At 38.4% G+C, this 24,267-nt stretch overlaps 1 protein-coding gene across 1 annotated transcript; it reads left to right on the forward strand.

Moving 5' to 3' along the window:
- The first annotated feature begins 4,565 nt into the window (after nt 1-4,565).
- Nucleotides 4,566-13,341, forward strand: LOC104890053 (magnesium-chelatase subunit ChlD, chloroplastic). The gene is given in 19 exon segments (XM_010675411.4): nt 4,566-4,895; nt 4,897-4,924; nt 5,992-6,170; nt 6,406-6,490; nt 6,577-6,814; nt 6,817-6,892; nt 7,113-7,236; nt 7,981-8,073; nt 8,873-8,968; nt 9,260-9,397; nt 9,494-9,703; nt 10,099-10,123; nt 10,126-10,253; nt 10,487-10,594; nt 12,265-12,399; nt 12,565-12,723; nt 13,038-13,114; nt 13,116-13,156; nt 13,234-13,341. Coding segments are annotated over 19 exon segments (2,262 nt in total). The 5' UTR covers nt 4,566-4,659; the 3' UTR covers nt 13,320-13,341.
- Nucleotides 13,342-24,267: the final 10,926 nt, after the last annotated feature.

The following is a 24,267-nucleotide window of genomic DNA, read 5'->3' on the forward strand; positions in this document are numbered from 1 at the left end:
CATCACCCTTCAAAGTACTTCTCTATCCTCATTTTCAGCTCTAGATTCAAACAACACTACACAATCAGCTACATTTATATTACAAATAAAAAATCAAGGCAAACATCCAAACATGATTCTCTACCATCTATTTCGATCCAATTTTCATCACAATACAAACCACAAATGTAATGTAACTTCTAATACCTCAACCCCCCACAAAAATTTCGCAGCAAATGTAGCATTGATTCATATCATTACAAACCCATAAATTATTCACACATAATAAACTTCTTAGGAAAATAAGATTAGGATAAACAATGATATATCACAATACCCATTCATCAAAAGAACCCAATAAAATTAAAGCCAAAAGAAATGATTTTTGATTACCTTTATTGCTGACATCTTCAACATCATTTGTGGGATCTTTGATTTCAGGCTGCGCTAAAGTGGCTTCAGATGGAGGAGGTTTAGGGTTTTGGTCAGGAGAATCATTTTCAGAGGAGAAAAACCTGAATGAATAGGAATTTGAAATCTGGGATAATACATTGTGTGGTGATGGATTTCGTATGGAAGAAATTGAAGGAGATGGTAAGAAATTGCGAGAGAAGAGTGGAACATTTCTCAGAAGTGCTCTTCTCATGGCTTCTTTTGTTCAGTCTTTTTTCCGTCTTACTCTCTACCTTGGCTTTCAGGGTTTAGGCTTCTAGTTGGTGGCACCAATGTTGTCAGGATCGCGATCCCACTTTGGATCGTGATGAGCTAGCAGGATCGAATCGTAGGATCGTAATATCCTATGAAATTTGAAAAATTAAGTCAATTTTAGCTAATCTACTTATACATTCCTCATACATGGAGTAAAATGATGCTAAAAACTTATCATTTATCGATAATAGTTGATATTGCATAATAAAAGATCCAAACATACAACAACAATTGATAGTAAAAAAACAAATACTTCCTCCGTTTCAAAATAGATGGGACATTGTCTATTTATGGGTGTTTCAAAATAGATGATACATTTTTTTTTTCCTTATTTAGTAACTTTTGCCTTACAATTTTACCATTTTACCCTTACTAACTTGTGTTATGTACATTAATCTACTTCTAATAATCTGATTAATCCTAACCTAAAACTAACGATTCCCACCATTTTTTATGACCCACCCACCCCTTTCTCATAGCCACCACCCATCTCTCTCTCTCTCCTCAACTCAACCCACCCCTCTCTCTTAGCCACCACCCTTCTCTCTCCTCTCTGAGACCACCACCGTCACTACTAACCCGACACTACCACCAACTCGACACCAGATGCGACCCAACGCCACCACTACCACCTCGATACCACCACGCCACCAGATGCAACCGAACACAACTAGGCCCTTCTCTCACCTGAAGAGTGATTGTATTCAACCAGAGCATGTATTTTCCGCCATTTATGTCCACCATTTTCGCATGTATTCAACCAGAGCATTGTTTTCTTCGCACACTGCTCTCTGCTCACTCACCATTTAGATTTATTAGGATGAGAGAAAAATTGAGTGGAATTTCAGAAAGATGATGTATTTTTTCTGGGTTTTGATCAGAAATTTTGATGGAATTTTTAGGGTTTTTTGTGGATTTTGATTTGGGAGTTTTGTGTTGGAACTTGGAAGTAATTGTAATTGTAAAGTGGAGACTGGAGTGGAGAGCAAAGAACCCGCCACACGTACAATCTCTCTTTAGCAAAGAACCCCACCTAGGGCGGTATTTCGGGTGGTGGTGGTTGTTTTTGAGTTTTTCGGTAGTGGTGGTGGTGACCGGTGGTGGAGGTGTTGTGGTGGATGGCCGGTGGGCGAGTTTGGGGAAGGGTGGTTTTCCGGTGGGCAGGTAGGGAGGGTGGTTTCCGGTGGGCAGGTTTGGGGAGAGGTTTTCCAGTGGTGGCGGTGGTGGTCCCCAATTTTTTCGGCAGCAATTCAAGTGGTCCCCAATTTTTTCTTTCTCCCTCCTTTTCACATGGGACCACTAGAATTAATTATACTACCTAAACATACTTATGAAATTTTGCCTAGGAGTCCGTTTTAATCACAATGTCCCATCTATTTTGAAACGGAGGAAGTATTGAAAATGTTAATAATACAAACCAACAATATAAAGACTTTCTTAATAAAAGTTGATACAAATTAGAATACAAATATGTTGATAAAAATCAGTCCTACTTCCAAATGCATTTTTTCTCTTTTTTTTCCAGATGAAGTTGACATGATCTATCTTCTAAGTTCTAACCGCACAGGAAATTAAAAAAATGAAAACTAATTAGAACAATGAAGAATAACACTAATTGAAATAGAGAAACGAAGAAAAAACAAAATGAAAAACAGAGTAGAAGGAAAACAAAAACGAAAATGAATTATAGCAATGAAACATTGAAACTAATAATGTACAATACTACTGTAATACAGTCAGTAGCACACATCACATGGCTTTAATTTCATAATTTTGCAAAATTCATAGCATATAATTTCAGTGGCAAAATCGCCAGAAGCATGGCAATTCATAGCATATAATTTCAATGGCAAAAACAAAAATGGCAAACAATAATCGAATTAAATCAAGCACAGAGCGAAAATTAGCTTCGAATAGTCGAATTACTATATACAACAAGCAGTCAAGCACAGAGCAAAAATAACTTCGAATTAAATCAGCTTAAAACAAATTAACACCATGAAATTAGAAAACAAATTAGAAAGAGAAATAAGCTTACCACAAATTAGAGATTTAGCTGAATTTGCAGAGTAGAAAGAGAAAATGGGAGGAAGAGGAAGAGAATTTAGGGATTTCGCATGTTTTGGGCTGTTAAATGAATGTTTGGGCAGAATGACTTAGGGATTTCGCATTTGGGCTGCCGTGCTCAACTTCTAAAACTAAAAAAAGTCCATTTGGCCACTAAAACCTAGGATCGGTAAAGTCGTATCAGGATCGCGATCCCAACGATCCTAGCGATCCTAATGCGATCCTGTTAATTACCATATATTAATAGGTGTTCCTAAACTATAAATCGTACCACGTGGCGCTATCACTTGGTGTGTTTACTTCAGGTAAACCACGTACAATAAAATAAATTAGAAAAAAAATGATATTATATAAGATTTGATCCCACGACTTCAAGTTACTATATTAATGTCTTAACCATTAAACCAAATAATATTTGGTGTTATAATTTCAAAGTAAGATATGAATATATAAAAATCATAATTACCAATGGCATAGCATTAGGCCTAAAAAATAGTGTCAATCTTAAAAAGTGACAACATAAAACTTGGACAAAAATTATTAAAAGAGACGGTCTAATTTTAATATAAAAGTAAACCTAGTCACTAAATGGATTAAACCAGCCACCGAAAGTTATTAACCTATTCACTATTGGACTTATTTTCTTTTTAATATTGGGCTTACCATTGTCTAATTTTAATTTAAAAGTAGGCGGTCGCTTACAAGACAAACTCAAACTTGGAAACTACGAAGTTGTTCTTCCCAACTCATTTTCAATTCAGTTCATTTGCAATCAGTTGAGTTCAGTTCAGTCATTTTATTCTCTGATAAAACAATGATAATAATTATTATTATTACTACTATTGCTATAAAAAAATTAACCTAATACTTATTTGATTAGGATTATTTTTTCGAGTCCAAAATCTAAACTAAAATAAAGCGTAAAGACGCATAGTTGTAGAAAAATCAAAATCTAGCACAATCAAACAACCGATCAACGACAAAGAAAAAAGATTTTAAAAAAATGAAAGATTTTGAACTCTTTCGAAAATGATAGTAAAAAACATGGAAAATAATGTACACATCCTATTAAATTTGTAACATTTTTTTAAGCATTGGGTGATAAAGTATATCCCATATTTTGATATTCTAACTAGTTATTAGGCCCGGGCTATGCCCCGGGTAAGTAAAAAAATTTCATTTATTAATATTGTACTTTGATATGATAACACTAAATACAACTTGGTCTAGTAATTTCTAGTTTTTTTATTGTACATGGATTACATGAACTCAAACTCCCTAGGGAGAGCGCCACGTGGCACCGTTCCTCGTTTACGCACGCTTTTTAATATATTAGTATAGATTTTGTTCCTCAAGTTATTAGTTTATCAGTCTATTACGGACTACTCCATCTATCTCACAATAATTTATTATTATTATTTGATAATTTATTAAAATAATTTTTTTTTATTTAATAACTTATTATTATTAATTTATTATTAATTTAATAATATATATTATATATATTATTATCACTACTATTAGTTATAATTTAATTCACCTTCAATTTAGTTCAGTTCAATACAATTCAGTTGTTTTATGCCGAAGAGAACATGCCCTTACTCTCACATATCAGTTATCACTATTCAGTTCAGTTCAGTTCAGTTCAATTCAATTCAATTCAATTCAAGTCAATTCAATTCAATCCAATTCAGCGGTTTTTTGAAGAAAAAAAAAAAGCCTAAGTAGTAATTTTCAAGAGCAAAATGTCAACTTTCGATAATTTTAAACTAAGAAATATAAAGATATTAATTGATGACCAATGAGATTAATACAAAATTCTCTCCAAGTGGCTAAGGCCTAAGAGAGAAACAGATAAGTGAAGAGAAGTAACTTCCTTCTCTATCCTCTTCAAGCTCAACAACAATGGCGTTAACTTCTTCACCATCTCCTCCACCATGCTTCTCTCTCCTCAATTCACACTCTTCTAACAAATCATTTTCTCTCTCCTACACTACCTTCAAATTTTCTAAGCTCAGCAGCCGCAATTTCCGCCGTTCACCGCCGTCGTTCAAAATTCGCGCTGCCGCAACCCTAAATTCTGACAATGGCGCCGTTATTTCCGACTCCGAAAAACCTAATGAAGCCAATTATGGACGTAAGTTTCCCTCTTGCTGCTGTTGTTGGACAGGTAAGGTGGCCTCTCTCTCTCTCTCTTACTTTCTAATTTTGTTCAATTCGAAGGAATCTTTGATTTCTGAGTTGGTCGAATAATTAGGTTAAAATGTTGATATGATTATCATGTTTCTTCTACTCATATAATCATATAATATGATGGTGGGAATCTTGTTTAGAATTTTCATTGGAAAATTTTGATGAAATATCCTGAATTGTGAGTATTGTTTCACTTGAATTACACTGAAGTGAGAGTGATTTTATCCGGATTGAGTGTTTTGTATCTGAGGCCAATTTGATCATGACTAAATTAACTTGCTGGGCTTGTTCCTAAAGAAGTTTATAAGAATTTGTGGATTGGAGAAAATTTTAGGACACTTTGGATTGATTGGAGGCGAATACGTGGGTGTAAGGAGAAATTTCGTTGCTTTTTAGTTATAAATATGAGCTTGTTGTAAATTTGCAATGCTCTTATAGATGGCATGAAGAGATTAAGGGACTGTTCTAGACATAACTCAACTGATTGCAACTGAATTGAATTGAACGGAACTGAAATAATTTAAATTATAACTAATAGAAATGATAATTGGAGCTGAACTGAACTGAACTGAATTGAAGTGAACTAGTTGCAACTGAAGTGAACTGGCTGAAACTGAAGTGAACTAAACTAAAAATAATTTAGGTAGAACAGGTCCTAATGCTTAAGACTACATACTGTCTACAACAGAGGATCCTGGATCCTGATTACTGAAACTATACAGTTTTATATGCATCCAAAATTCCAAATGCTTGTAGAGTTGTAGGTCGAGGTGGGTATAGGTAGCCTTGAAAGAGAGAATGAGAGATACTATCATATTGAAGACTATGCCAAAAAATTGGTTGTATAATTTATTCTCCAAATGTTACGGTGAGCCAATTATATACCCATTTAGATTGACTAAAATTTGATGGGCACTATGATTACTTATGGGTTTCTGGTTTATATTTCTACTGGTCTTGGGGAACATTATATGTATAGCAGTTGTAACCTGCGTTCTCCTGGTTTTTTCCATAATGCGGAATACACGGTACATCCATTTGCAGGATGCCATTAAAACTGCACTTTTGCTTGGAGCCGTTGACCGAGAAATAGGAGGGATAGGCATTTCAGGGAAGCGAGGGACAGCCAAAACGATTATGGCACGTGGTTTGCATGCCGTACTCCCACCTATTGATGTAGTTGTGGGTTCCATTGCAAATGCTGATCCATCCTGTCCAGAAGAGTAAGGTTACTTGTTTTTTTGTTGTGTTTTGTGCTCATATTCTATGAAGTAAATTCCCTCCCTCTTTTAATTTCTCTCCCATTGAGCATTAAATAAATTGCTATATGTTGTCAGTTAACTAGCAGATTTAGGTTGCAGACGGTTTGTGGCACTCCTACTTCATTTATTAGTCTACCTTGCTAGTTGTGTATCTACTTTGCTTGCATAATCATGTAATAAGGTGAAAATATTGAAGGTGGGAAGATGAATTGGCTGATCGTCTTGAATATGACTCGTCAGGCAATATCAAGACCAAAGTTGTAAAGTCTCCTTTTGTACAGGTACGTATCTAAAATGTGAGATATCCTTATCTAGTCATTTGCTTGTTTCTTTAACCTCATCCATTCACTGGTTTAATGCGTTGCAGATTCCTCTTGGTGTTACGGAGGATAGACTTATTGGGTCTGTTGATGTTGAGGAATCTGTGAAAACAGGAACAACTGTTTTCCAGCCTGGACTTCTGGCTGAAGCTCATAGAGGTGTCCTATATGTTGATGAGATAAACCTTCTGGATGAAGGAATTAGTAATCTTCTTCTGAATGTGTTAACCGAGGGTGTGAATATTGTTGAAAGAGAAGGAATCAGTTTTCGTCACCCATGCAAGCCCTGTTGATTGCCACCTACAACCCTGAAGAGGGTGCTGTACGTGAGCATCTGTTGGATCGTGTAGCAATTAATTTGAGGTATTGTACTTGAGGTTCCTAGAATATGCATAATTGGAAAATTTAAGAGTTGATACTATTCTGATCTGTTAACCTTCCCCTCCTTTCTTTACATTTGGTTATGAGATACGTACTGTAAATAGACAAAAGTATTATCAGTTAGGCTCTATTCTCTATCAGATGATTATGTTCCTTTCTTTTTCTTTTGGTATACTGCCCTGATGTTGTAATCCTTCTGCAGTGCAGATCTTCCAATGAACTTTGAAGACCGTGTTGCTGCTGTTGGAGTTGCAACACAGTTTCAGGAACAAAGCAATGAAGTATTTAAAATGGTTGAGGAGGAAACAGAATTAGCTAAAACGCAGGTAATAAACTAATAGTCATGTTGGTATATACCTACTATCCTGTGTGTATCCCTTTTGTAGTTGCCATTTCTTCTTAGCTATATAGCCTGTTTGATAGGTGGTAAGTCATGCCGGAAGAACTTTTGTGAAGTTTTGCAAGTAAAAAATCATGTCAAATTGTCAATGTCAATGAAAATTTGGTGAAAGAAATCACATGTCCAGAGTTGAGATTACATTTCCAGGTTAATAAGTGGAGGATCAATATTATTTTATAACCATACTGCGTTTAATATTGTGTACTAGACAGGATGATACTAATAGCACCAAAGCGAAGTAATGTAGTTGTCGGCAGTAGCCCTATCTGGAATTTCTTCCATTTAAGTCGATCTTAATCAACGATGAACAAATGAAAGAACAGTCAGTCAGGCACCCCCCCCCCCCTAAATATTTCCTCCCATTATCTTCCCAAAATTCATAAAAGCGACTTATAGGCACAGCAGAACAGGAGGTACTCACGAGGTAGAACCCATTTTATTTCCGTCATCTTCAATCTATTCCAAAGATATGCAGCCACCTCATAATGCCTCCTTTCTAAATGAAAGACTCCTCTTACGCTTCCTTTGCATTAATTAAGTCACAGATGATCATTCAAGCCGCCAAATCTATCTGTTATTAATAGTGTTGTCTTTGAAAGGCTTCTACCATCTCTGGAACCTGGATTTTCAAATATATGTTTAATGCTTTGTCTTTTGGCATGTATTACAGATCATTTTGGCGCGGGAGTACTTGAAAGATGTTACTATCAGCAAGGAGCAACTAAAATATTTGGTCATGGAAGCAATACGAGGTGGTTGTCAGGTTCTGAAAAATTGACTCTCTTTTGTTTCATCACGATTATATAATGATCTTTCTTCATTTGCTTTATCTTTTACATAAAAAATGTGCATGATTCTAACCCTTTGGGTTCTTTTTAGAAATTTCATAGATGGACTCACATGCTTGTTTAGGTTACAAAGGCCAATTTTCCTTTTGCAATTACAGAATATACTGTAAAATGTCGTTGATGTTCTCTTGGTTCATAGAAAGAAATGTAAAATGTAGAATTGTTTTGCATGCAATAGTTTGTGCACCGTGTAGTGATCTGGTATTCTGGTCACCATGTTTCTGTTGGACATTATTTTGTTGCTGAAAACTTACAGGCTGGCTGCTGTATGGGTTGTCATGGTGTGTTAATTTCAAATTGGAGAAGAAATAATGAGAAAACTGTAAATGTGAGGACATTTAATAGGATAATGCATAATATAATAGAGTAATATAGGTTGATGAATGATGATTCTTTCAAGTAGGAAGTGTGACACTTCACGACAAACTAAAGTGGTGTAATAAAAAAAGACTTGGATGGGCCACACCTGTTATATACAGCTGGTGGGAATTCCACTCATCACCTTGTGGAGAATTGTTAGGTTTTTACATCATTGACTGTATGAAAAAATACTGCATAGCTGCTTATGCAATCAACACACTAATAACTTGGTATGCTGATTGGTTATGTTTGAGTTTGGAGCTAACTATCTTTCTTTCTAATGTAGAATAAAGTATATGCTTCTTATATGTTGAATGAAATCTGAGCCGCTACTTGTATTACATTTATTTGCAGGGCCACAGGGCTGAGTTGTATGCTATGCGCGTTGCTAAATGCCTGGCTGCTATAGAAGGACGTGAAAAAGTCAATGTGGATGACCTAAAGAAAGCTGTTAAGTATCGTTCATATAAGCCCTGCTGTCTTCTGGATTTTCTTAGTTGCATTATGTTAAATTGTGATGTCAGATCCCTTCTTGAGATCACCAGAAAAGGTGTCAATTTAATGGTCAAAGAATTATAGCCAACTGAACTGGTTAATGCATCATATCTGCTTGGCAAATTGGTCTTTTAGATTTTAAGTGTACTCATGGTCTGATGGACATCTTCAGTGTCGTGGGAACTCTTAAAGTACCCTGTGAAGCACATGACTAGTTTTCAAAGTCTTCTATGTTGTTTCTTTCAGGTGGAATTGGTAATTCTTCCTCGTTCAATCATCCAGGACAGGCCTCCCGAAGATCAGAATAAGCAGCCACCGCCTCCACCACCCCCTCAACAGAATCAGGATTCATCTGAGGAGCAAAAGGAGGAGGAAGACAAAGAGGTTCCTTTTCCCTTCCCTGAGTTCTAGTTCCTGATCGTTTGTGGGTTGTGATGGTTGTTTCTTGACTTACCTTTTAGAAGATATTATGTGTTGTAGGATGAGAATGATGAGGAGAACGATGAGGAGAACGAACAACAAGACCAATTACCCGAAGAGTTTATCTTTGATGCAGAAGGAGGTTTGGTGGATGAGAAACTTCTTTTCTTTGCTCAGCAAGCTCAGAGACGCAAAGGGAAGGCTGGGAGAGCAAAGAATGTCATATTTTCAGAGGATCGAGGCCGCTACATTAAGCCAATGCTTCCAAAGGTTTCTAGTGCATCATAGCATTTCTATAATTTCCAGTTCTTGACTCCCTAACAATCTACAATATGCCAATGCTTCCAAAAGTTCCTCTTGTTGTCCTGCATCGAGGCTTGTCAGTCTTATTTCCTTATAGCTTCCTCTGTCCCCTCCACGCCCCCTCTCTACCCGCCACCCAAAGTGAAAATGATAAAAAACAAAAAACAGGATAGACAGGGTAAATATCCCCATTTCATTGCTTGGGCTGGACAGGTTTGTGAACATTAATGAGAGTTTAAGAACCACAATATGTGACAATTTTTCTTGACTCAATAATCCTGTCGGCTGCATTTGCTATACTTTAACAAGTATTGTGCATCAACATTCTTCTATATCCAATAAAGAAGAGTTATCTTGAACAGGGTCCTGTCAAGAGATTAGCTGTGGACGAACCCTTAGAGCAGCTGCTCCGTATCAGAAACTGAGGAAGGAGAAGGATGTGCTCAAAGGAAGGAAAGTTTATGTGGAAAAGATGGACATGAGAGCCAAAAGAATGGCTAGAAAAGCAGGAGCTTTGGTATACACTGCTGCTCTGATTCGCCTATTTGATTCTGTCATTCTCTTCGTTTATATTTTGACTTTATTACTTCCCTGTCCCCCCAATACACTAGGCACATGCTTTTCAGAGCTTGTGCCTAAAACCATAGCACTAAATCAGAAATATGATCTTCGACAATGTGAGAAATAAATTGAGAAAAGGCTTCACTGATAATACTGTATTTCCTTGGCTTGATGATCATTTGATGACAGGTTATATTTGTGGTTGACGCTAGTGGGAGCATGGCATTAAACCGTATGCAGAATGCAAAAGGTGCAGCACTCAAGTTGTTGGCTGAGAGCTATACAAGTAGAGATCAGGTGAATCTAGTGCAATTTTTGGATGTTATTCTTGATGACTTTTGCATAGGTAGGCACAACAAAATATGGATAAGCTACAAAGCACAATTCCTAAAGATTTGCGGTTGGCACTCGCAATTTTTTTATATATAGTAATTTCTAAAAGCCTTGATTTAAAACTGGGATTTCTCCTTACTTTAATGCAGCAATAATTTGAGTTTTCCATGCTATACTAATGCTGAATGGAAATTCAATGCCATCATTCTTCGTTTTTTGTGTTCTTAATTATGAAATGGAAGCATATTAGGAAACCTCCTTGAGAATCTTTCATAAATGCATCAGCTTTAACAATTGCATCAAAGCCAAAAGCTGGAAAGGTTCCTCTCTTGAGATTTGAAATTATTGAAATCTTACCTTCTTCGGAGGTAGCAAAATTAGCATACTGTATTTCCTACTCTCTTAGCTCCTTTTGGAATGTCTTTGGTGCAGCTATTTTTTTGAGGGGGGGGGGGGGTCCAAATGTGTGGTGCTGTACATCTTTGAAATCACCTAAAAAGGGATGCTTTAGTCACTCCATTTACCCACCTTTAGATTGTGTCTGGTTGAGAGAATTTGAAGGGAAGGGAAGGGAAGGGAAGGGAAGGGGAGGGGAGGAAACAGGAGAATCCAATTTCCTCCCCCCTGTCACATTAACAACCTTTTGAGGAAGAAAGCAAGACCACTTCTCTTTTTAGACTTTCCCTCTTTCCTCCCCATCCCCCCCCCCCCCCCCCTCTATTTCCCTCCGCCACTGCTACCCAAACATATTGTTATTCTTGTGCATAATTATAGATTGCACTTAAAAATAATGGACGGAGTACTTGACTGCTCATTGCCCAAGTTTGTCTAATGATTAAGGTACTATAGTAGAATTAAATTTGGACACCCTGGTGAAGCTCCTGCTTGTTCTGTGCCTACATTAATAATTTAGTGCATATAATCTTGTAACTTTCACTGTGACCTTAAACAGACAAAACTGCTTTCTGTATCTACATATTGGTTTGTCACTTCTTCACAACTTCTATAGTAATAGCCTTGCCACTAATATTCTGTAGTGTATCCCTACCTTCTCAAAGGAAGATTGAGAACACCCTGTTATATTATTTATGCACTTGTATTTTACTCTATGTTGGTTGCACAGGTCTCTATCTTCAATGGTTGAGAACGAATAAATATCCCTCCCCCCAATTCCTCTCTCCTGACAGATCCAACATCTAGGTTTTTTCCGTTGCCAAGATCTGACATTTGGATCCTAAACCATTTTATTCAGAAGATGATCCAGCTAAGTGTCAAGTTGTCTCACGTGACATCATCACATACACCCAGAGGTGGTTGGAGTTGGACATGATGCTAGGGCATATATATTGTTCCGATGCATTAATACTTATATTGTCTTTAAACTTGATGATCAATACAGAAAAAACACTTCGGTTCTTGTGTCTTTGTGTGTTTGCCCTTTACAGAGCCTAATGGCCACTATCTCCTCTATCAAAGAAAAAACCAGCAAATAACTTCGTCTTCTCATATTTCATTTCAGTGTGTCCAATAGAGGGATTATTATGTCCCAATCTGTTGAGTCACTTCTATTGAATATTTTAATTATTGTTATGGAGATTCCCTATGTTGATTTTTTTGGACAATGTTTACTTAAGGTTGCTATCATTCCATTTCGTGGAGACTCTGCCGAAGTTCTCCTGCCTCCTTCCAGATCAATCTCAATGGCAAGAAAACGTCTTGAGAGACTTCCATGTGGTGGAGGATCTCCTCTAGCTCATGGTCTTACAACGGTCAGTAGTTTTGCTCTGCTAATTCTGTTCCCTAATGTCTTCTCAAAACTTGATTGCAGCTTAACCTAGCTAGCTTCTACATCATGTAAAAAGTTAATTTTGCTTTACTTTAGATACAATGGTATTCTCCTGTCTCTAATTCTACCTTTCTTTACATATGCTTAGGCTGTCAGGGTTGGATTAAATGCAGAAAAAAGCGGAGATGTTGGACGCATCATGATTGTTGCTATAACTGATGGTAGAGCAAACATATCACTGAAAAGATCTACAGATCCAGAAGCAGTCCCTGCAGATGCCCCTCGGCCTACTACAAAGGAATTAAAGGTATGTGTCTTAGGCTTTGTTCTTTTCACCTTCAAAGAACAATTTCAGATAAGGGGTACCGAAAGTTCAATGATGCGTTGTCGTCACCTGATCTTTGTTTCAACTGAAGTTACTAGACCTAATTGACCCCATCAGCCATGTTTTTCCCCTGATTGGACTGGATTAGCCTTGATTAGACCTTATGTGCCCTGAAGCTTACTTTCGTAAGGCGAGAGAGAATGCACCTAATATAAGTTCAGTAAAACATTTTTCTTCATGCAAACATAAAGAATTATCAGATATATGATATTTCATGTTTTGTGTCCTTCCATTAGGATGAGATTCTCGAAGTGGCTGGTAAAATATACAAAGCAGGAATGTCATTGCTCGTCATCGACACGGAAACAAATTTGATCCACTGGTTTCGCCAAAGAGATTGCCAGAATCGCTCAGGGTATGGTTACTTGGAGCACATTTCTTCTAACTTCACGATGCCTTCATTCATGATACAAATTTCAATTTCTTGTGCAGGAAAATACTATTACTTGCCTAATGCTTCAGATGCTGTAATCTCAGCAACAACCAAGGAAGCCTTGTCAGATTTGAAAAATTCGTAACCAGAATAAAATATATCTTCAACATGCTTAATTGTTTTTTTTAGATCATAATTAATTATGTTAATAGAGTTCCGATTTGTTCTTTGTCCTAAAAAGACGTTTAATGTCTCCATTCCATTTGTGTATCTTATTAGTAACTCCTCACCTAAGGTTATCATTGATACCTTGCAAATTTCCTAGATACTCTCTTTGATTTTTTTATCTTTCTCACTTAGAATCTTGACACTATTCACAATTAGAGAGATCTTTTAGATTTTTCTCAATATATAAGAAAAAACATAGGTCTTGTTTGATTCGTCTCAATGAATATTTTATTAATATTCAATTATTATAATTTTTTACTAATATGTAATGAAAGACATTTAATGTAGAATAAGTACATTGGCAAACGTGCAAAGTCAAAGTAGGAAAGATAAAAAAATGCACATGGAGTACCACTTAACAGATTTTGAGCAATCATTTACATGATCAACTCTCCTTTTTCGTTTAATGTACAAAACATGATATTATATTATAAATTGATATGATCTAGATAAATATATTAAAAGACGTGTGTGACAATGTATACGCACCACGTGTCACCTCTATTACTTCACTAGAATTGTTCAATGTGTATATAAGTCATGTCGATTAACAAAAGTAAAATTAGCTTGCAACAAGATTTGAACTCGTGACCTCTTGCTATTATAGCATGAAACAATTACAATTTCAACCAACTTTTAATCATGCTTTAAGTGTCCATAATAAAAATTTCACTTAAATTACGATCTAGGATAAGACATAATACAATAAGAAGCCACCAGAGAATGAACCCTCTTGGTAAAAATAAACTCGGAGGTCATCACTTGCATTATGAAAAAAGAAAACATCACTTACAGAACTAAAAAAGTGGAAGTAAGGATGTGTAAATCAATAAACATTAAAAAAAAATCTAAAAATCTATTTAGCATGGAAACTCTCATGAAGATCATGTTTCCCATTTTCGAAACTCGAGAGGACAATTTCTTTGAAAGCCTAGTGAGTTTCGTACCTCAATGATCTTTGGTCACAAAATGATATTTTCCCAACTAAAATTCTCTTAGCTACCTCTATACACTATGGCCTATTATATACATCTTTTGTTGGTAATAAAAAAATACAATAGATTTCTATACAACAATAGTTATTTAATCTTAAATTTTGGGTTCCACGAGAAATGAACAAATGGATTATTTAGATGCTTTTCGAGACAGCACAAATGGTGCAAAGCACTCGCACAACATTATAAGTCATGTCAGCTTTTCAATGAACGTTTCGGGACAAAATATGGCAAGACTCATAGAACTCCAAACATGTCCCCAAATACAGCCAAAATTAAAGGTTATAATACACGCTTTCGGACTTTTCCCGGCTCGAGCTACAGATGCCACGTGATGCCTCCTATGGACGTAGGAGATCATTGGAAAGGAGTCATGTGGCTTAGAACGAATATGTGGAAGCCTTTACATTCATTTTGAGACAATTTTGGGTCTCACGAGAAATGAACAAATGGCGCGTTCAAAAGCTTTTCATGACAATGCAATTGGTGCCAAGAAACCGCGCAACATTACAAGTCACGTCGGCACTCCTAGTAACGTTTCAGGAGAAAATATGATCAGGTCCAAAGAAGTACAAAATTATCGCAACAACAACCAAAATTGAAGGTTATAATACATGCGTTCGGATTTTCTCAAGGTCTAAGCTCCAGACGCCACAAGATGCCTCCAAGGGGTATGGGAGGTCATTAGAAAGGAATAATGTGGCTTGGACTGAATATGTGGATGCATTTACGTTCATATCGAGACAGATTACTTTTCACGAGAAATGAACAAATGAGGTGCTCAGAGGCTTTTCGAGGCAACCCAAATGGTGCCAAGCACCCGCGCAACGTTAGACGTCACGTCGGCTTTCCTAGGAAAGTTTCGGGAGAAAATATGAACAGGCTCGCAGAAGTCCAAAAATGTCCCAAAAACAGCCAAAATTGAAGGTTATAATACACGCTTTCCGACTTTCCCGGGGTCCGAGCTCCGAACGCGACGGGATGCCTCCTAAAGACTTGGGAGGTCATTGGAAATGAGTCATGTGGCTTGAACGTGTATGTGGATGCATTTATGTTCATTTCGATACAGTTTTAAGTTTCACGAAAAATGAACAAATGAGGTGTTCAGAAGCTTTTCGAGGCAACACAAATGGTGCCAAGCACCCGCGTAACGTTACAAGTCACGTCGGCTTTCCTAGGAAATTTTCGGGAGAAAATATGACCAGACCCACAGAAGTCCAAAAATGTCCCAAAAACAGCCAAAATTGAAGGTTATAATACACGCTTTCCGACTTTCCCATGGTCCAAGCTCCGAACGCCACGGGATGCCTCCTAAGGACTTGGGAGGTCATTGGAAATGATCATGTGGTGAACGTGTATGTGGATGCATTTATGTCCATTTCGATACAGTTTTAGGTTTCACGAAAAATGAACAAATGAGGTGTCCAGAGGCTTTTCGAGGCAACTCAAATGGTGCCAAGCAACCGTGTAACGTCACAAGTCACGTCGGGTTTCCTATAAAAGTTTCGGGAGAAAATATGACCAAGCCCGCAGAAGTCCAAAAATGTCACAAAAACAGCCAAAATTGAAGGTTATATACACGCTTTCCGACTTTCCCGTGGTCCGAGCTCCGAACGCCACGGGATGCCTCCTAAGGACTTGGGACGTCATTGGAAATGAGTCATGTGGCTTGGAACGTGTATGTGGATGCATTTATGTTCATTTCGATACAGTTTTAGGTTTCACGAAAAATGAACAAATGAGGTGTTCAGAAGCTTTTCGAGGCAACACAAATGGTGCAAGCACCCGCGTAACGTTACAAGTCACGTAGGCTTTCCTAGGAAAGTTTCGGGACAAAATATGACCAGGCCCGCAAAAGTCCGAAAATCTCCCAAAAACAGCCAAAATTGAAGGTTATAATACACTCTTTCCGACTTTCCCAGGGTCCGAGCTCCGAACGCCACGGGATGCCTCCTAAGGACTTGGGAGGTCATTGGAAATGAGTCATGTGGCTTGGAACGTATATTTGGATGCATTTATGTTCATTTCGATACAGTTTTAAGTTTCACGAAAAATGAACAAATGAGGTGTTCAAAGACTTTTCGAGGCAACCCAAATGGTGCCAAGCAACCGCGCAATGTTACAAGTCACGTCGGCTTTCCTAGGAAATTTTCAGGAGAAAATATGACCAGACCCGCAGAAGTCCAAAATTTTCACAAAAACAGCCAAAATTGAAGGTTATAATACACGTTTTCCGACTTTCCCGTGGTCCGAGCTCCGAACGCCACGGATGCCTCCTAAGGATTGGAGGTCATTAGAAATGAGTCATGGGGCTTGGAACGTGTATGTGGATGCATTTATGTTCATTTCGATATAGTTTTAGGTTTCACGAAAAATGAACAAATGAGGTGTTCAGAGGCTTTTGGAGCCAACTCAAATGGTGCCAAACAACCGCGTAACTTTATTAGTCACGTCAGGTTTCCTATAAAAGTTTCGGGAGAAAATATGACCAAGCCCACAGAAGTCCAAAAATGTCCTAAAAATAGCCAAAATTGAAGGTTATATAATACACGCTTTCGAACTTTGCCGGGGTTCGAGCTCTGAAGGCCATGGATGCCTCCTAAGGACTTGGGAGGTCATGGGAAATGAGTCATGTGGCTTGGAACATATATGTGGATGCATTTATGTTCATTTCGATACAGTTTTAGGTTTCACGAGAAATGAACAAATGAGGTGTTCAGAGACTTTTCGAGGCAACACAAATGTGCCGAGCACCCGCGTAACGTTACAAGTCACGTAGGCTTTCCTAGGAAAGTTTCGGGACAAAATATGACCAGGCCCGCAGAAGTCCAAAAATCTCCCAAAAACAGCCAAAATTGAAGGTTATAATACACTCTTTCCGACTTTCCCGGGCTCCGAGCTCCGAACGCCACAGGATGCCTCCTAAGGACTTGGGAGGTCATTGGAAATGAGTCATGTGCTTGGAACTATATGTGATGCATTTATGTTCATTTCGATACAGTTTTAAGTTTCACGAGAAGTGAACAAATGAGGTGTGTTCAGAGCTTTTCAGGCAACCCAAATGGTGCCAAGCAACCGCGCAATGTTACAAGTCACGTCGGCTTTCCTAGGAAATTTTCGGGAGAGAATATGACCAGACCCGCAGAAGTCCAAAAATGTCACAAAAACAGCCAAAATTGAAGGTTATAATACACGCTTTCTGACTTTCCCGTGGTCCGAGCTCCGAACGCCATGGGATGCCTCCTAAGGACTTTGGGAGTCATTAGAAATGAGTCATGGGCTTGGAACGTGTATGTGGATGCATTTATGTTCATTTCGATACAGTTTTAGGTTTCACGAAAAATGAACAAATGAGGTGTTCAGAGGCTTTCCGAGGCAACTCAAATGGTGCCAAACAACCGCGTAACTTTACAAATCACGTTGGGTTTCCTAGAAAAGTTTCGGGAGAAAATATGACCAAGCCCACAGAATTTCAAAAATGTCCTAAAAATAACCAAAATTGAAGGTTATATAATACACGCTTTCGAACTTTGCCGGGGTTCGAGCTCTGAAGGCCATGGGATGCCTCCTAAGGACTTGGGAGGTCATGGGAATGAGTCATTGGCTTGGAACATATATGTGGATGCATTTATGTTCATTTCGATACAGTTTTAGGTTTCACGAGAAATGAACAAATGAGGTGTTCAGAGACTTTTCGAGGCAACACAAATGGTGCCGAGCACCCGCGTAACGTTACAAGTCACGTAGGCTTTCCTAGGAAAGTTTCGGGACAAAATATGACCAGGCCCGCAGAAGTCCAAAAATCTCCCAAAAACAGCCAAAATTGAAGGTTATAATACACGCTTTCCGACTTTTCCGGGCTCCGAGCTCCGAACGCCACAGGATGCCTCCTAAGGACTTGGGAGGTCATTGGAAATGAGTCATGTGGCTTGGAACGTATATGTGGATGCATTTATGTTCATTTCGATACAGTTTTAAGTTTCACGAGAAGTGAACAAATGAGGTGTGTTCAGAGGCTTTTCGAGGCAACCCAAATGGTGCCAAGCAACCGCGCAATGTTACAAGTCACGTCGGCTTTCCTAGGAAATTTTCGGGAGAGAATATGACCAGACCCGCAGAAGTCCAAAAATGTCACAAAAACAGCCAAAATTGAAGGTTATAATACACGCTTTCTGACTTTCCCGTGGTCCGAGCTCCGAACGCCAGGGATGCCTCCTAAGGACTTGGGAGGTCATTAGAAATGAGTCATGGGGCTTGGAACGTGTATGTGGATGCATTTATGTTCATTTCGATACAGTTTTAGGTTTCACGAAAAATGAACAAATGAGGTGTTCAGAGGCTTTCCGAGGCAACTCAAATGGTGCCAAACAACCGCGTAACTTTACAAATCACGTTGGGTTTCCTAAAAGTTTCGGGAGAAAATATGACCAAGCCCACAGAATTTCAAAAATGTCCTAAAAATAACCAAAATTGAAGGTTATATAATACACGCTTTCGAACTTTGCCGGGTTCGAGCTCTGAAGGCCATGGGATGCCTCCTAAGGACTTGGAGGTCATGGAAATGAGTCATGTGGCTTGGAACATATATGTGGATGCATTTATGTTCATTTCGATACAGTTTTAGGTTTCACGAGAAATGAACAAATGAGGTGTTCAGAGACTTTTCGAGGCAACACAAATGGTGCCGAGCACCCGCGTAACGTTACAAGTCACGTAGGCTTTCCTAGGAAAGTTTCGGGACAAAATATGACCAGGCCCGCAGAAGTCCAAAAATCTCCCAAAAACAGCCAAAATTGAAGGTTATAATACACGCTTTCCGACTTTCCCGCTCCGAGCTCCGAACGCCACAGGATGCCTCCTAAGGACTTGGGAGGTCATTGGAAATGAGTCATGTGGCTTGGAACGTATATGTGGATGCATTTATGTTCATTTCGATACAGTTTTAAGTTTCACGAGAAGTGAACAAATGAGGTGTGTTCAGAGGCTTTTCGAGGCAACCCAAATGGTGCCAAGCAACCGCGCAATGTTACAAGTCACGTCGGCTTTCCTAGGAAATTTTCGGGAGAGAATATGACCAGACCCGCAGAAGTCCAAAAATGTCACAAAAACAGCCAAAATTGAAGGTTATAATACACGCTTTCTGACTTTCCCGTGGTCCGAGCTCCGAACGCCATGGGATGCCTCCTAAGGACTTGGGAGGTCATTAGAAATGAGTCATGGGGCTTGGAACGTGTATGTGATGCATTTATGTTCATTTCGATACATTTTAGGTTTCACGAAAAATGAACAAATGAGGTGTTCAGAGGCTTTCCGAGGCAACTCAAATGGTGCCAAACAACCGCGTAACTTTACAAATCACGTTGGGTTTCCTAGAAAAGTTTCGGGAGAAAATATGACCAAGCCCACAGATTTCAAAAATGTCCTAAAAATAACCAAAATTGAAGGTTATATAATACACGCTTTCGAACTTTGCCGGGGTTCGAGCTCTGAAGGCCATGGGATGCCTCCTAAGGACTTGGGAGGTCATGGGAAATGAGTCATGTGGCTTGGAACATATATGTGGATGCATTTATGTTCATTTCGATACAGTTTTAGGTTTCACGAGAAATGAACAAATGAGGTGTTCAGAGACTTTTCAGCAACACAAATGGTGCGAGCACCCGCGTAACGTTACAAGTCACGTAGGCTTTCCTAGGAAAGTTTCGGGACAAAATATGACCAGGCCCGCAGAAGTCCAAAAATCTCCCAAAAACAGCCAAAATTGAAGGTTATAATACACGCTTTCCGACTTTCCCGGGCTCCGAGCTCCGAACGCCACAGGATGCCTCCTAAGGACTTGGGAGGTCATTGGAAATGAGTCATGTGGCTTGGAACGTATATGTGGATGCATTTATGTTCATTTCGATACAGTTTTAAGTTTCACGAGAAGTGAACAAATGAGGTGTGTTCAGAGGTTTTCGAGGCAACCCAAATGGTGCCAAGCAACCGCGCAATGTTACAAGTCACGTCGGCTTTCCTAGGAAATTTTCGGGAGAGAATATGACCAGACCCGCAGAAGTCCAAAAATGTCACAAAAACAGCCAAAATTGAAGGTTATAATACACGCTTTCTGACTTTCCCGTGGTCCGAGCTCCGAACGCCATGGGATGCCTCCTAAGGACTTGGAGGTCATTAGAAATGAGTCATGGGCTTGGAACGTGTATGTGGATGCATTTATGTTCATTTCGATACAGTTTTAGGTTTCACGAAAAATGAACAAATGAGGTGTTCAGAGGCTTTCCGAGGCAACTCAAATGGTGCCAAATAACCGCGTAACTTTACAAATCACGTTGGGTTTCCTAGAAAAGTTTCGGGAGAAAATATGACCAAGCCCACAGAAGTCCAAAAATGTCCTAAAAATAACCAAAATTGAAGGTTATATAATACACGCTTTCGAACTTTGCCGGGGTTCGAGCTCTGAAGGCCATGGGATGCCTCCTAAGGACTTGGGAGGTCATGGGAAATGAGTCATGGCTTGGAACATATATGTGGATGCATTTATGTTCATTTCGATACAGTTTTAGGTTTCACGAGAAATGAACAAATGAGTGTTCAGAGACTTTTCGAGGCAACACAAATGGTGCCGAGCACCCGCGTAACGTTACAAGTCACGTAGGCTTTCCTAGGAAAGTTTCGGGACAAAATATGACCAGGCCCGCAGAAGTCCAAAAATCTCCCAAAAACAGCCAAAATTGAAGGTTATAATACACGCTTTCCGACTTTCCCGCTCCGAGCTCCGAACGCCACAGGATGCCTCCTAAGGACTTGGGAGGTCATTGGAAATGAGTCATGTGGCTTGGAACGTATATGTGGATGCATTTATGTTCATTTCGATACAGTTTTAAGTTTCACGAGAATGAACAAATGAGTGTGTCAGAGCTTTTCGAGGCAACCCAAATGGTGCCAAGCAACCGCGCAATGTTACAAGTCACGTCGGCTTTCCTAGGAAATTTTCGGGAGAGAATATGACCAGACCCGCAGAAGTCCAAAAATGTCACAAAAACAGCCAAAATTGAAGGTTATAATACACGCTTTCTGACTTTCCCGTGGTCCGAGCTCCGAACGCCATGGGATGCCTCCTAAGGACTTGGGAGGTCATTAGAAATGAGTCATGGGGCTTGGAACGTGTATGTGGATGCATTTATGTTCATTTCGATACAGTTTTAGGTTTCACGAAAAATGAACAAATGAGGTGTTCAGAGGCTTTCCGAGGCAACTCAAATGGTGCCAAATAACCGCGTAACTTTACAAATCACGTTGGGTTTCCTATAAAAGTTTCGGGAGAAAATATGACCAAGCCCACAGAAGTCCAAAAATGTCCTAAAAATAACCAAAATTGAAGGTTATATAATACACCCTTTCGGACTTTCCCGGGGTCCGAGCTCTGAAGGCCATGGGATGCCTCCTAAGGACTTGGGAGGTCATGGGAAATGAGTCATGTGGCTTGGAACATATATGTGGATGCATTTATGTTCATTTCGATACAGTTTTAGGTTTCACGAGAAATGAACAAATGAGTGTTCAGAGGCTTTTCGAGGCAACACAAATGGTGCCAAGCACCCGTGTAACGTTACAAGTCATGTAGGCTTTCCTAGGAAAGTTTCGGGACAAAATATGACCAGGCCCGCAGAAGTCCAAAAAACATGCCTCCTAAGGACTTGGGAGGTCATTGGAAATGAGTCATGTGGCTTGGAACGTATATGTGGATGCATTTATGTTCATTTCGAGGCAAATATGGATTTCACGAGAAATGTACAAATGGGGTGTTCAGTGCCTTTTCTAGGCAACCCAAATGGTGCCAAGCAACCGCGTAACGTTACAAGTCACGTCAACTTTCCTAGGAATCTTACGGGAGAAAATATGACCAGGCCCAGAGAAGTCCAAAAATGTCGCAAAACATCCAAAATTGAAGGTCATAATACACGCTTTTTGGACTTTACCGGGGCTCGAGTTTCTAACGCCACGGTATGTCTCCTAGGACATGGGAGGTCATTTGAAAGGAGTCATGTGGCTTGGAACGAATATTGATGCATTTACGTTCATTGTGAGGTAATTTTGATTTTCACGAGAAATGAACAAATGGGGTGTTCAGAGGCTTTTCGATGCAACACAAATGGTGTCAAGCACCAGTGCAACGTCACAAGTCACGTCGACATTTATATGTATGCTTCGAGAGAAAATATGATCAGGCCCTGAGAAGTCCAAAAATGTCCCAAAAAACAACCATAATTGAAGGTTATAAGTAGTAAAAATTAAAGGTAACTCAATCCAATTAAAATTTAGCCGAACTAATACTACCTTTGTTCTTCTTCTATTACAACAATGTGTTTGTATACAATTTTTAAGGATTTGGAAAAAATGAGTAGTTTAGCATAAAAGTAACTTTTTAATTAACTAAAGTAGGAGAGAAATTTTCCTTAGTAAATAAAAGCAATTTTATAAGGCAAAGTGAGTAAATTTTTTTTGAAAGGCAAAGTGAGTAATTAATTATGATTTAATAAGATAAAATAAGGGCAATATTGTCAATTAAAATTGCTTTTTATACCAAAACTGGAATTGTTGAAATAGATGTGAAACTACCCAAAATAGTAATTATTGTATTATAAAAAGAACGGAGGAAGCATATTGTAACCTCGTCTCATGTACGAATCCATAATATGTAAACCTTTGTGTATTATAGGAGTTTTAGTGCTTTACCATTTAATACTACCATACATCATCTATTTTAAAATAAGTAAGATGTTGATTGAGAGTGTGGAATTAAAGAAATCAAAGAGATAGGAAAAAAAATTGTGACCTATGTGAAGAAAGAATCGGACTTATAAGAGACCATCTAATTTTAATTTGAAATTAGGCATTTTTTTTTTGGTAAGATGAAGGGGACTTACTTGAGGGGAGGGTGTGGGAAATTATGCAAATGAGTCCTATGAGGTTTGATCCCTATACCTCTGGGATAACAGATGGGAAGCGATACCATATTATAAGCGATGTCGATTAACAAAAATAAAATTAGCTTGCAACAAAATTTGAACCCACGACCTCTTGCTATATAGCATGACATAATTACCATCTCAACCAACTTTTAATCATGTTTTAAGTGTCCACATTATTATATTTGTATCTTTTAGATGTTGAGTTTTCCTTAATATATTTTAGTGGGAATGGAAAAAAAAATACATATCAAGTTCGGAAACACAATACCAACCCGGGCCAACACCCAAGCCCAAATACTAGTTGGAAAGTTGAAACCTGACAAGATTCGCACTAAAATGACAAACATCGCCTAATATTCTAAAGCAAAAAGAGTATTTGAATTGAAGAAAGACTCGATTCAAAAAGACACCTAACCGTGAAAGCATATTTACTATATCAATGTTGGGTGAAAAAGTTAACAATCACTCTTGAATTGAATTTCTACAATTCTACTATTTAGGTGTGATAACTATTTTTTAGTGCTCATTTTGTGGATAATAGTAGAGAGTTAAAAAAAACAATGATGTAAACAAGATTCGATTTAGGTTTAGGTGCCATCCTTAGCTTAACCAATTAAGGATTACGAGTCCTAAGTTAAAGCGAATCATTTGTGCTACACTGGACTGGAATAGTTTTAGAAATTATGGTCATAAACTGGACAAACTTAGACCGAAATCAAGTTAATCAAGATGGGGTAAAATCAAGGCGAAATTTAGGTTAGGATGGGTAGAAGTGAGATAAAATATACACCCTTTTAGTAAAAATTTACATGAATCTTTTATGTATAAATTGTATGGGACGAAGAGATTATACAAATATATAATACCAAAGAATTACCAAAGTTCTAACGCAGTGGAA

The sequence above is a fragment of the Beta vulgaris genome, chromosome 4 (assembly GCF_026745355.1).
Source record: "Beta vulgaris subsp. vulgaris cultivar EL10 chromosome 4, EL10.2, whole genome shotgun sequence".
Classification (NCBI taxonomy): domain Eukaryota; kingdom Viridiplantae; phylum Streptophyta; class Magnoliopsida; order Caryophyllales; family Amaranthaceae; genus Beta; species Beta vulgaris.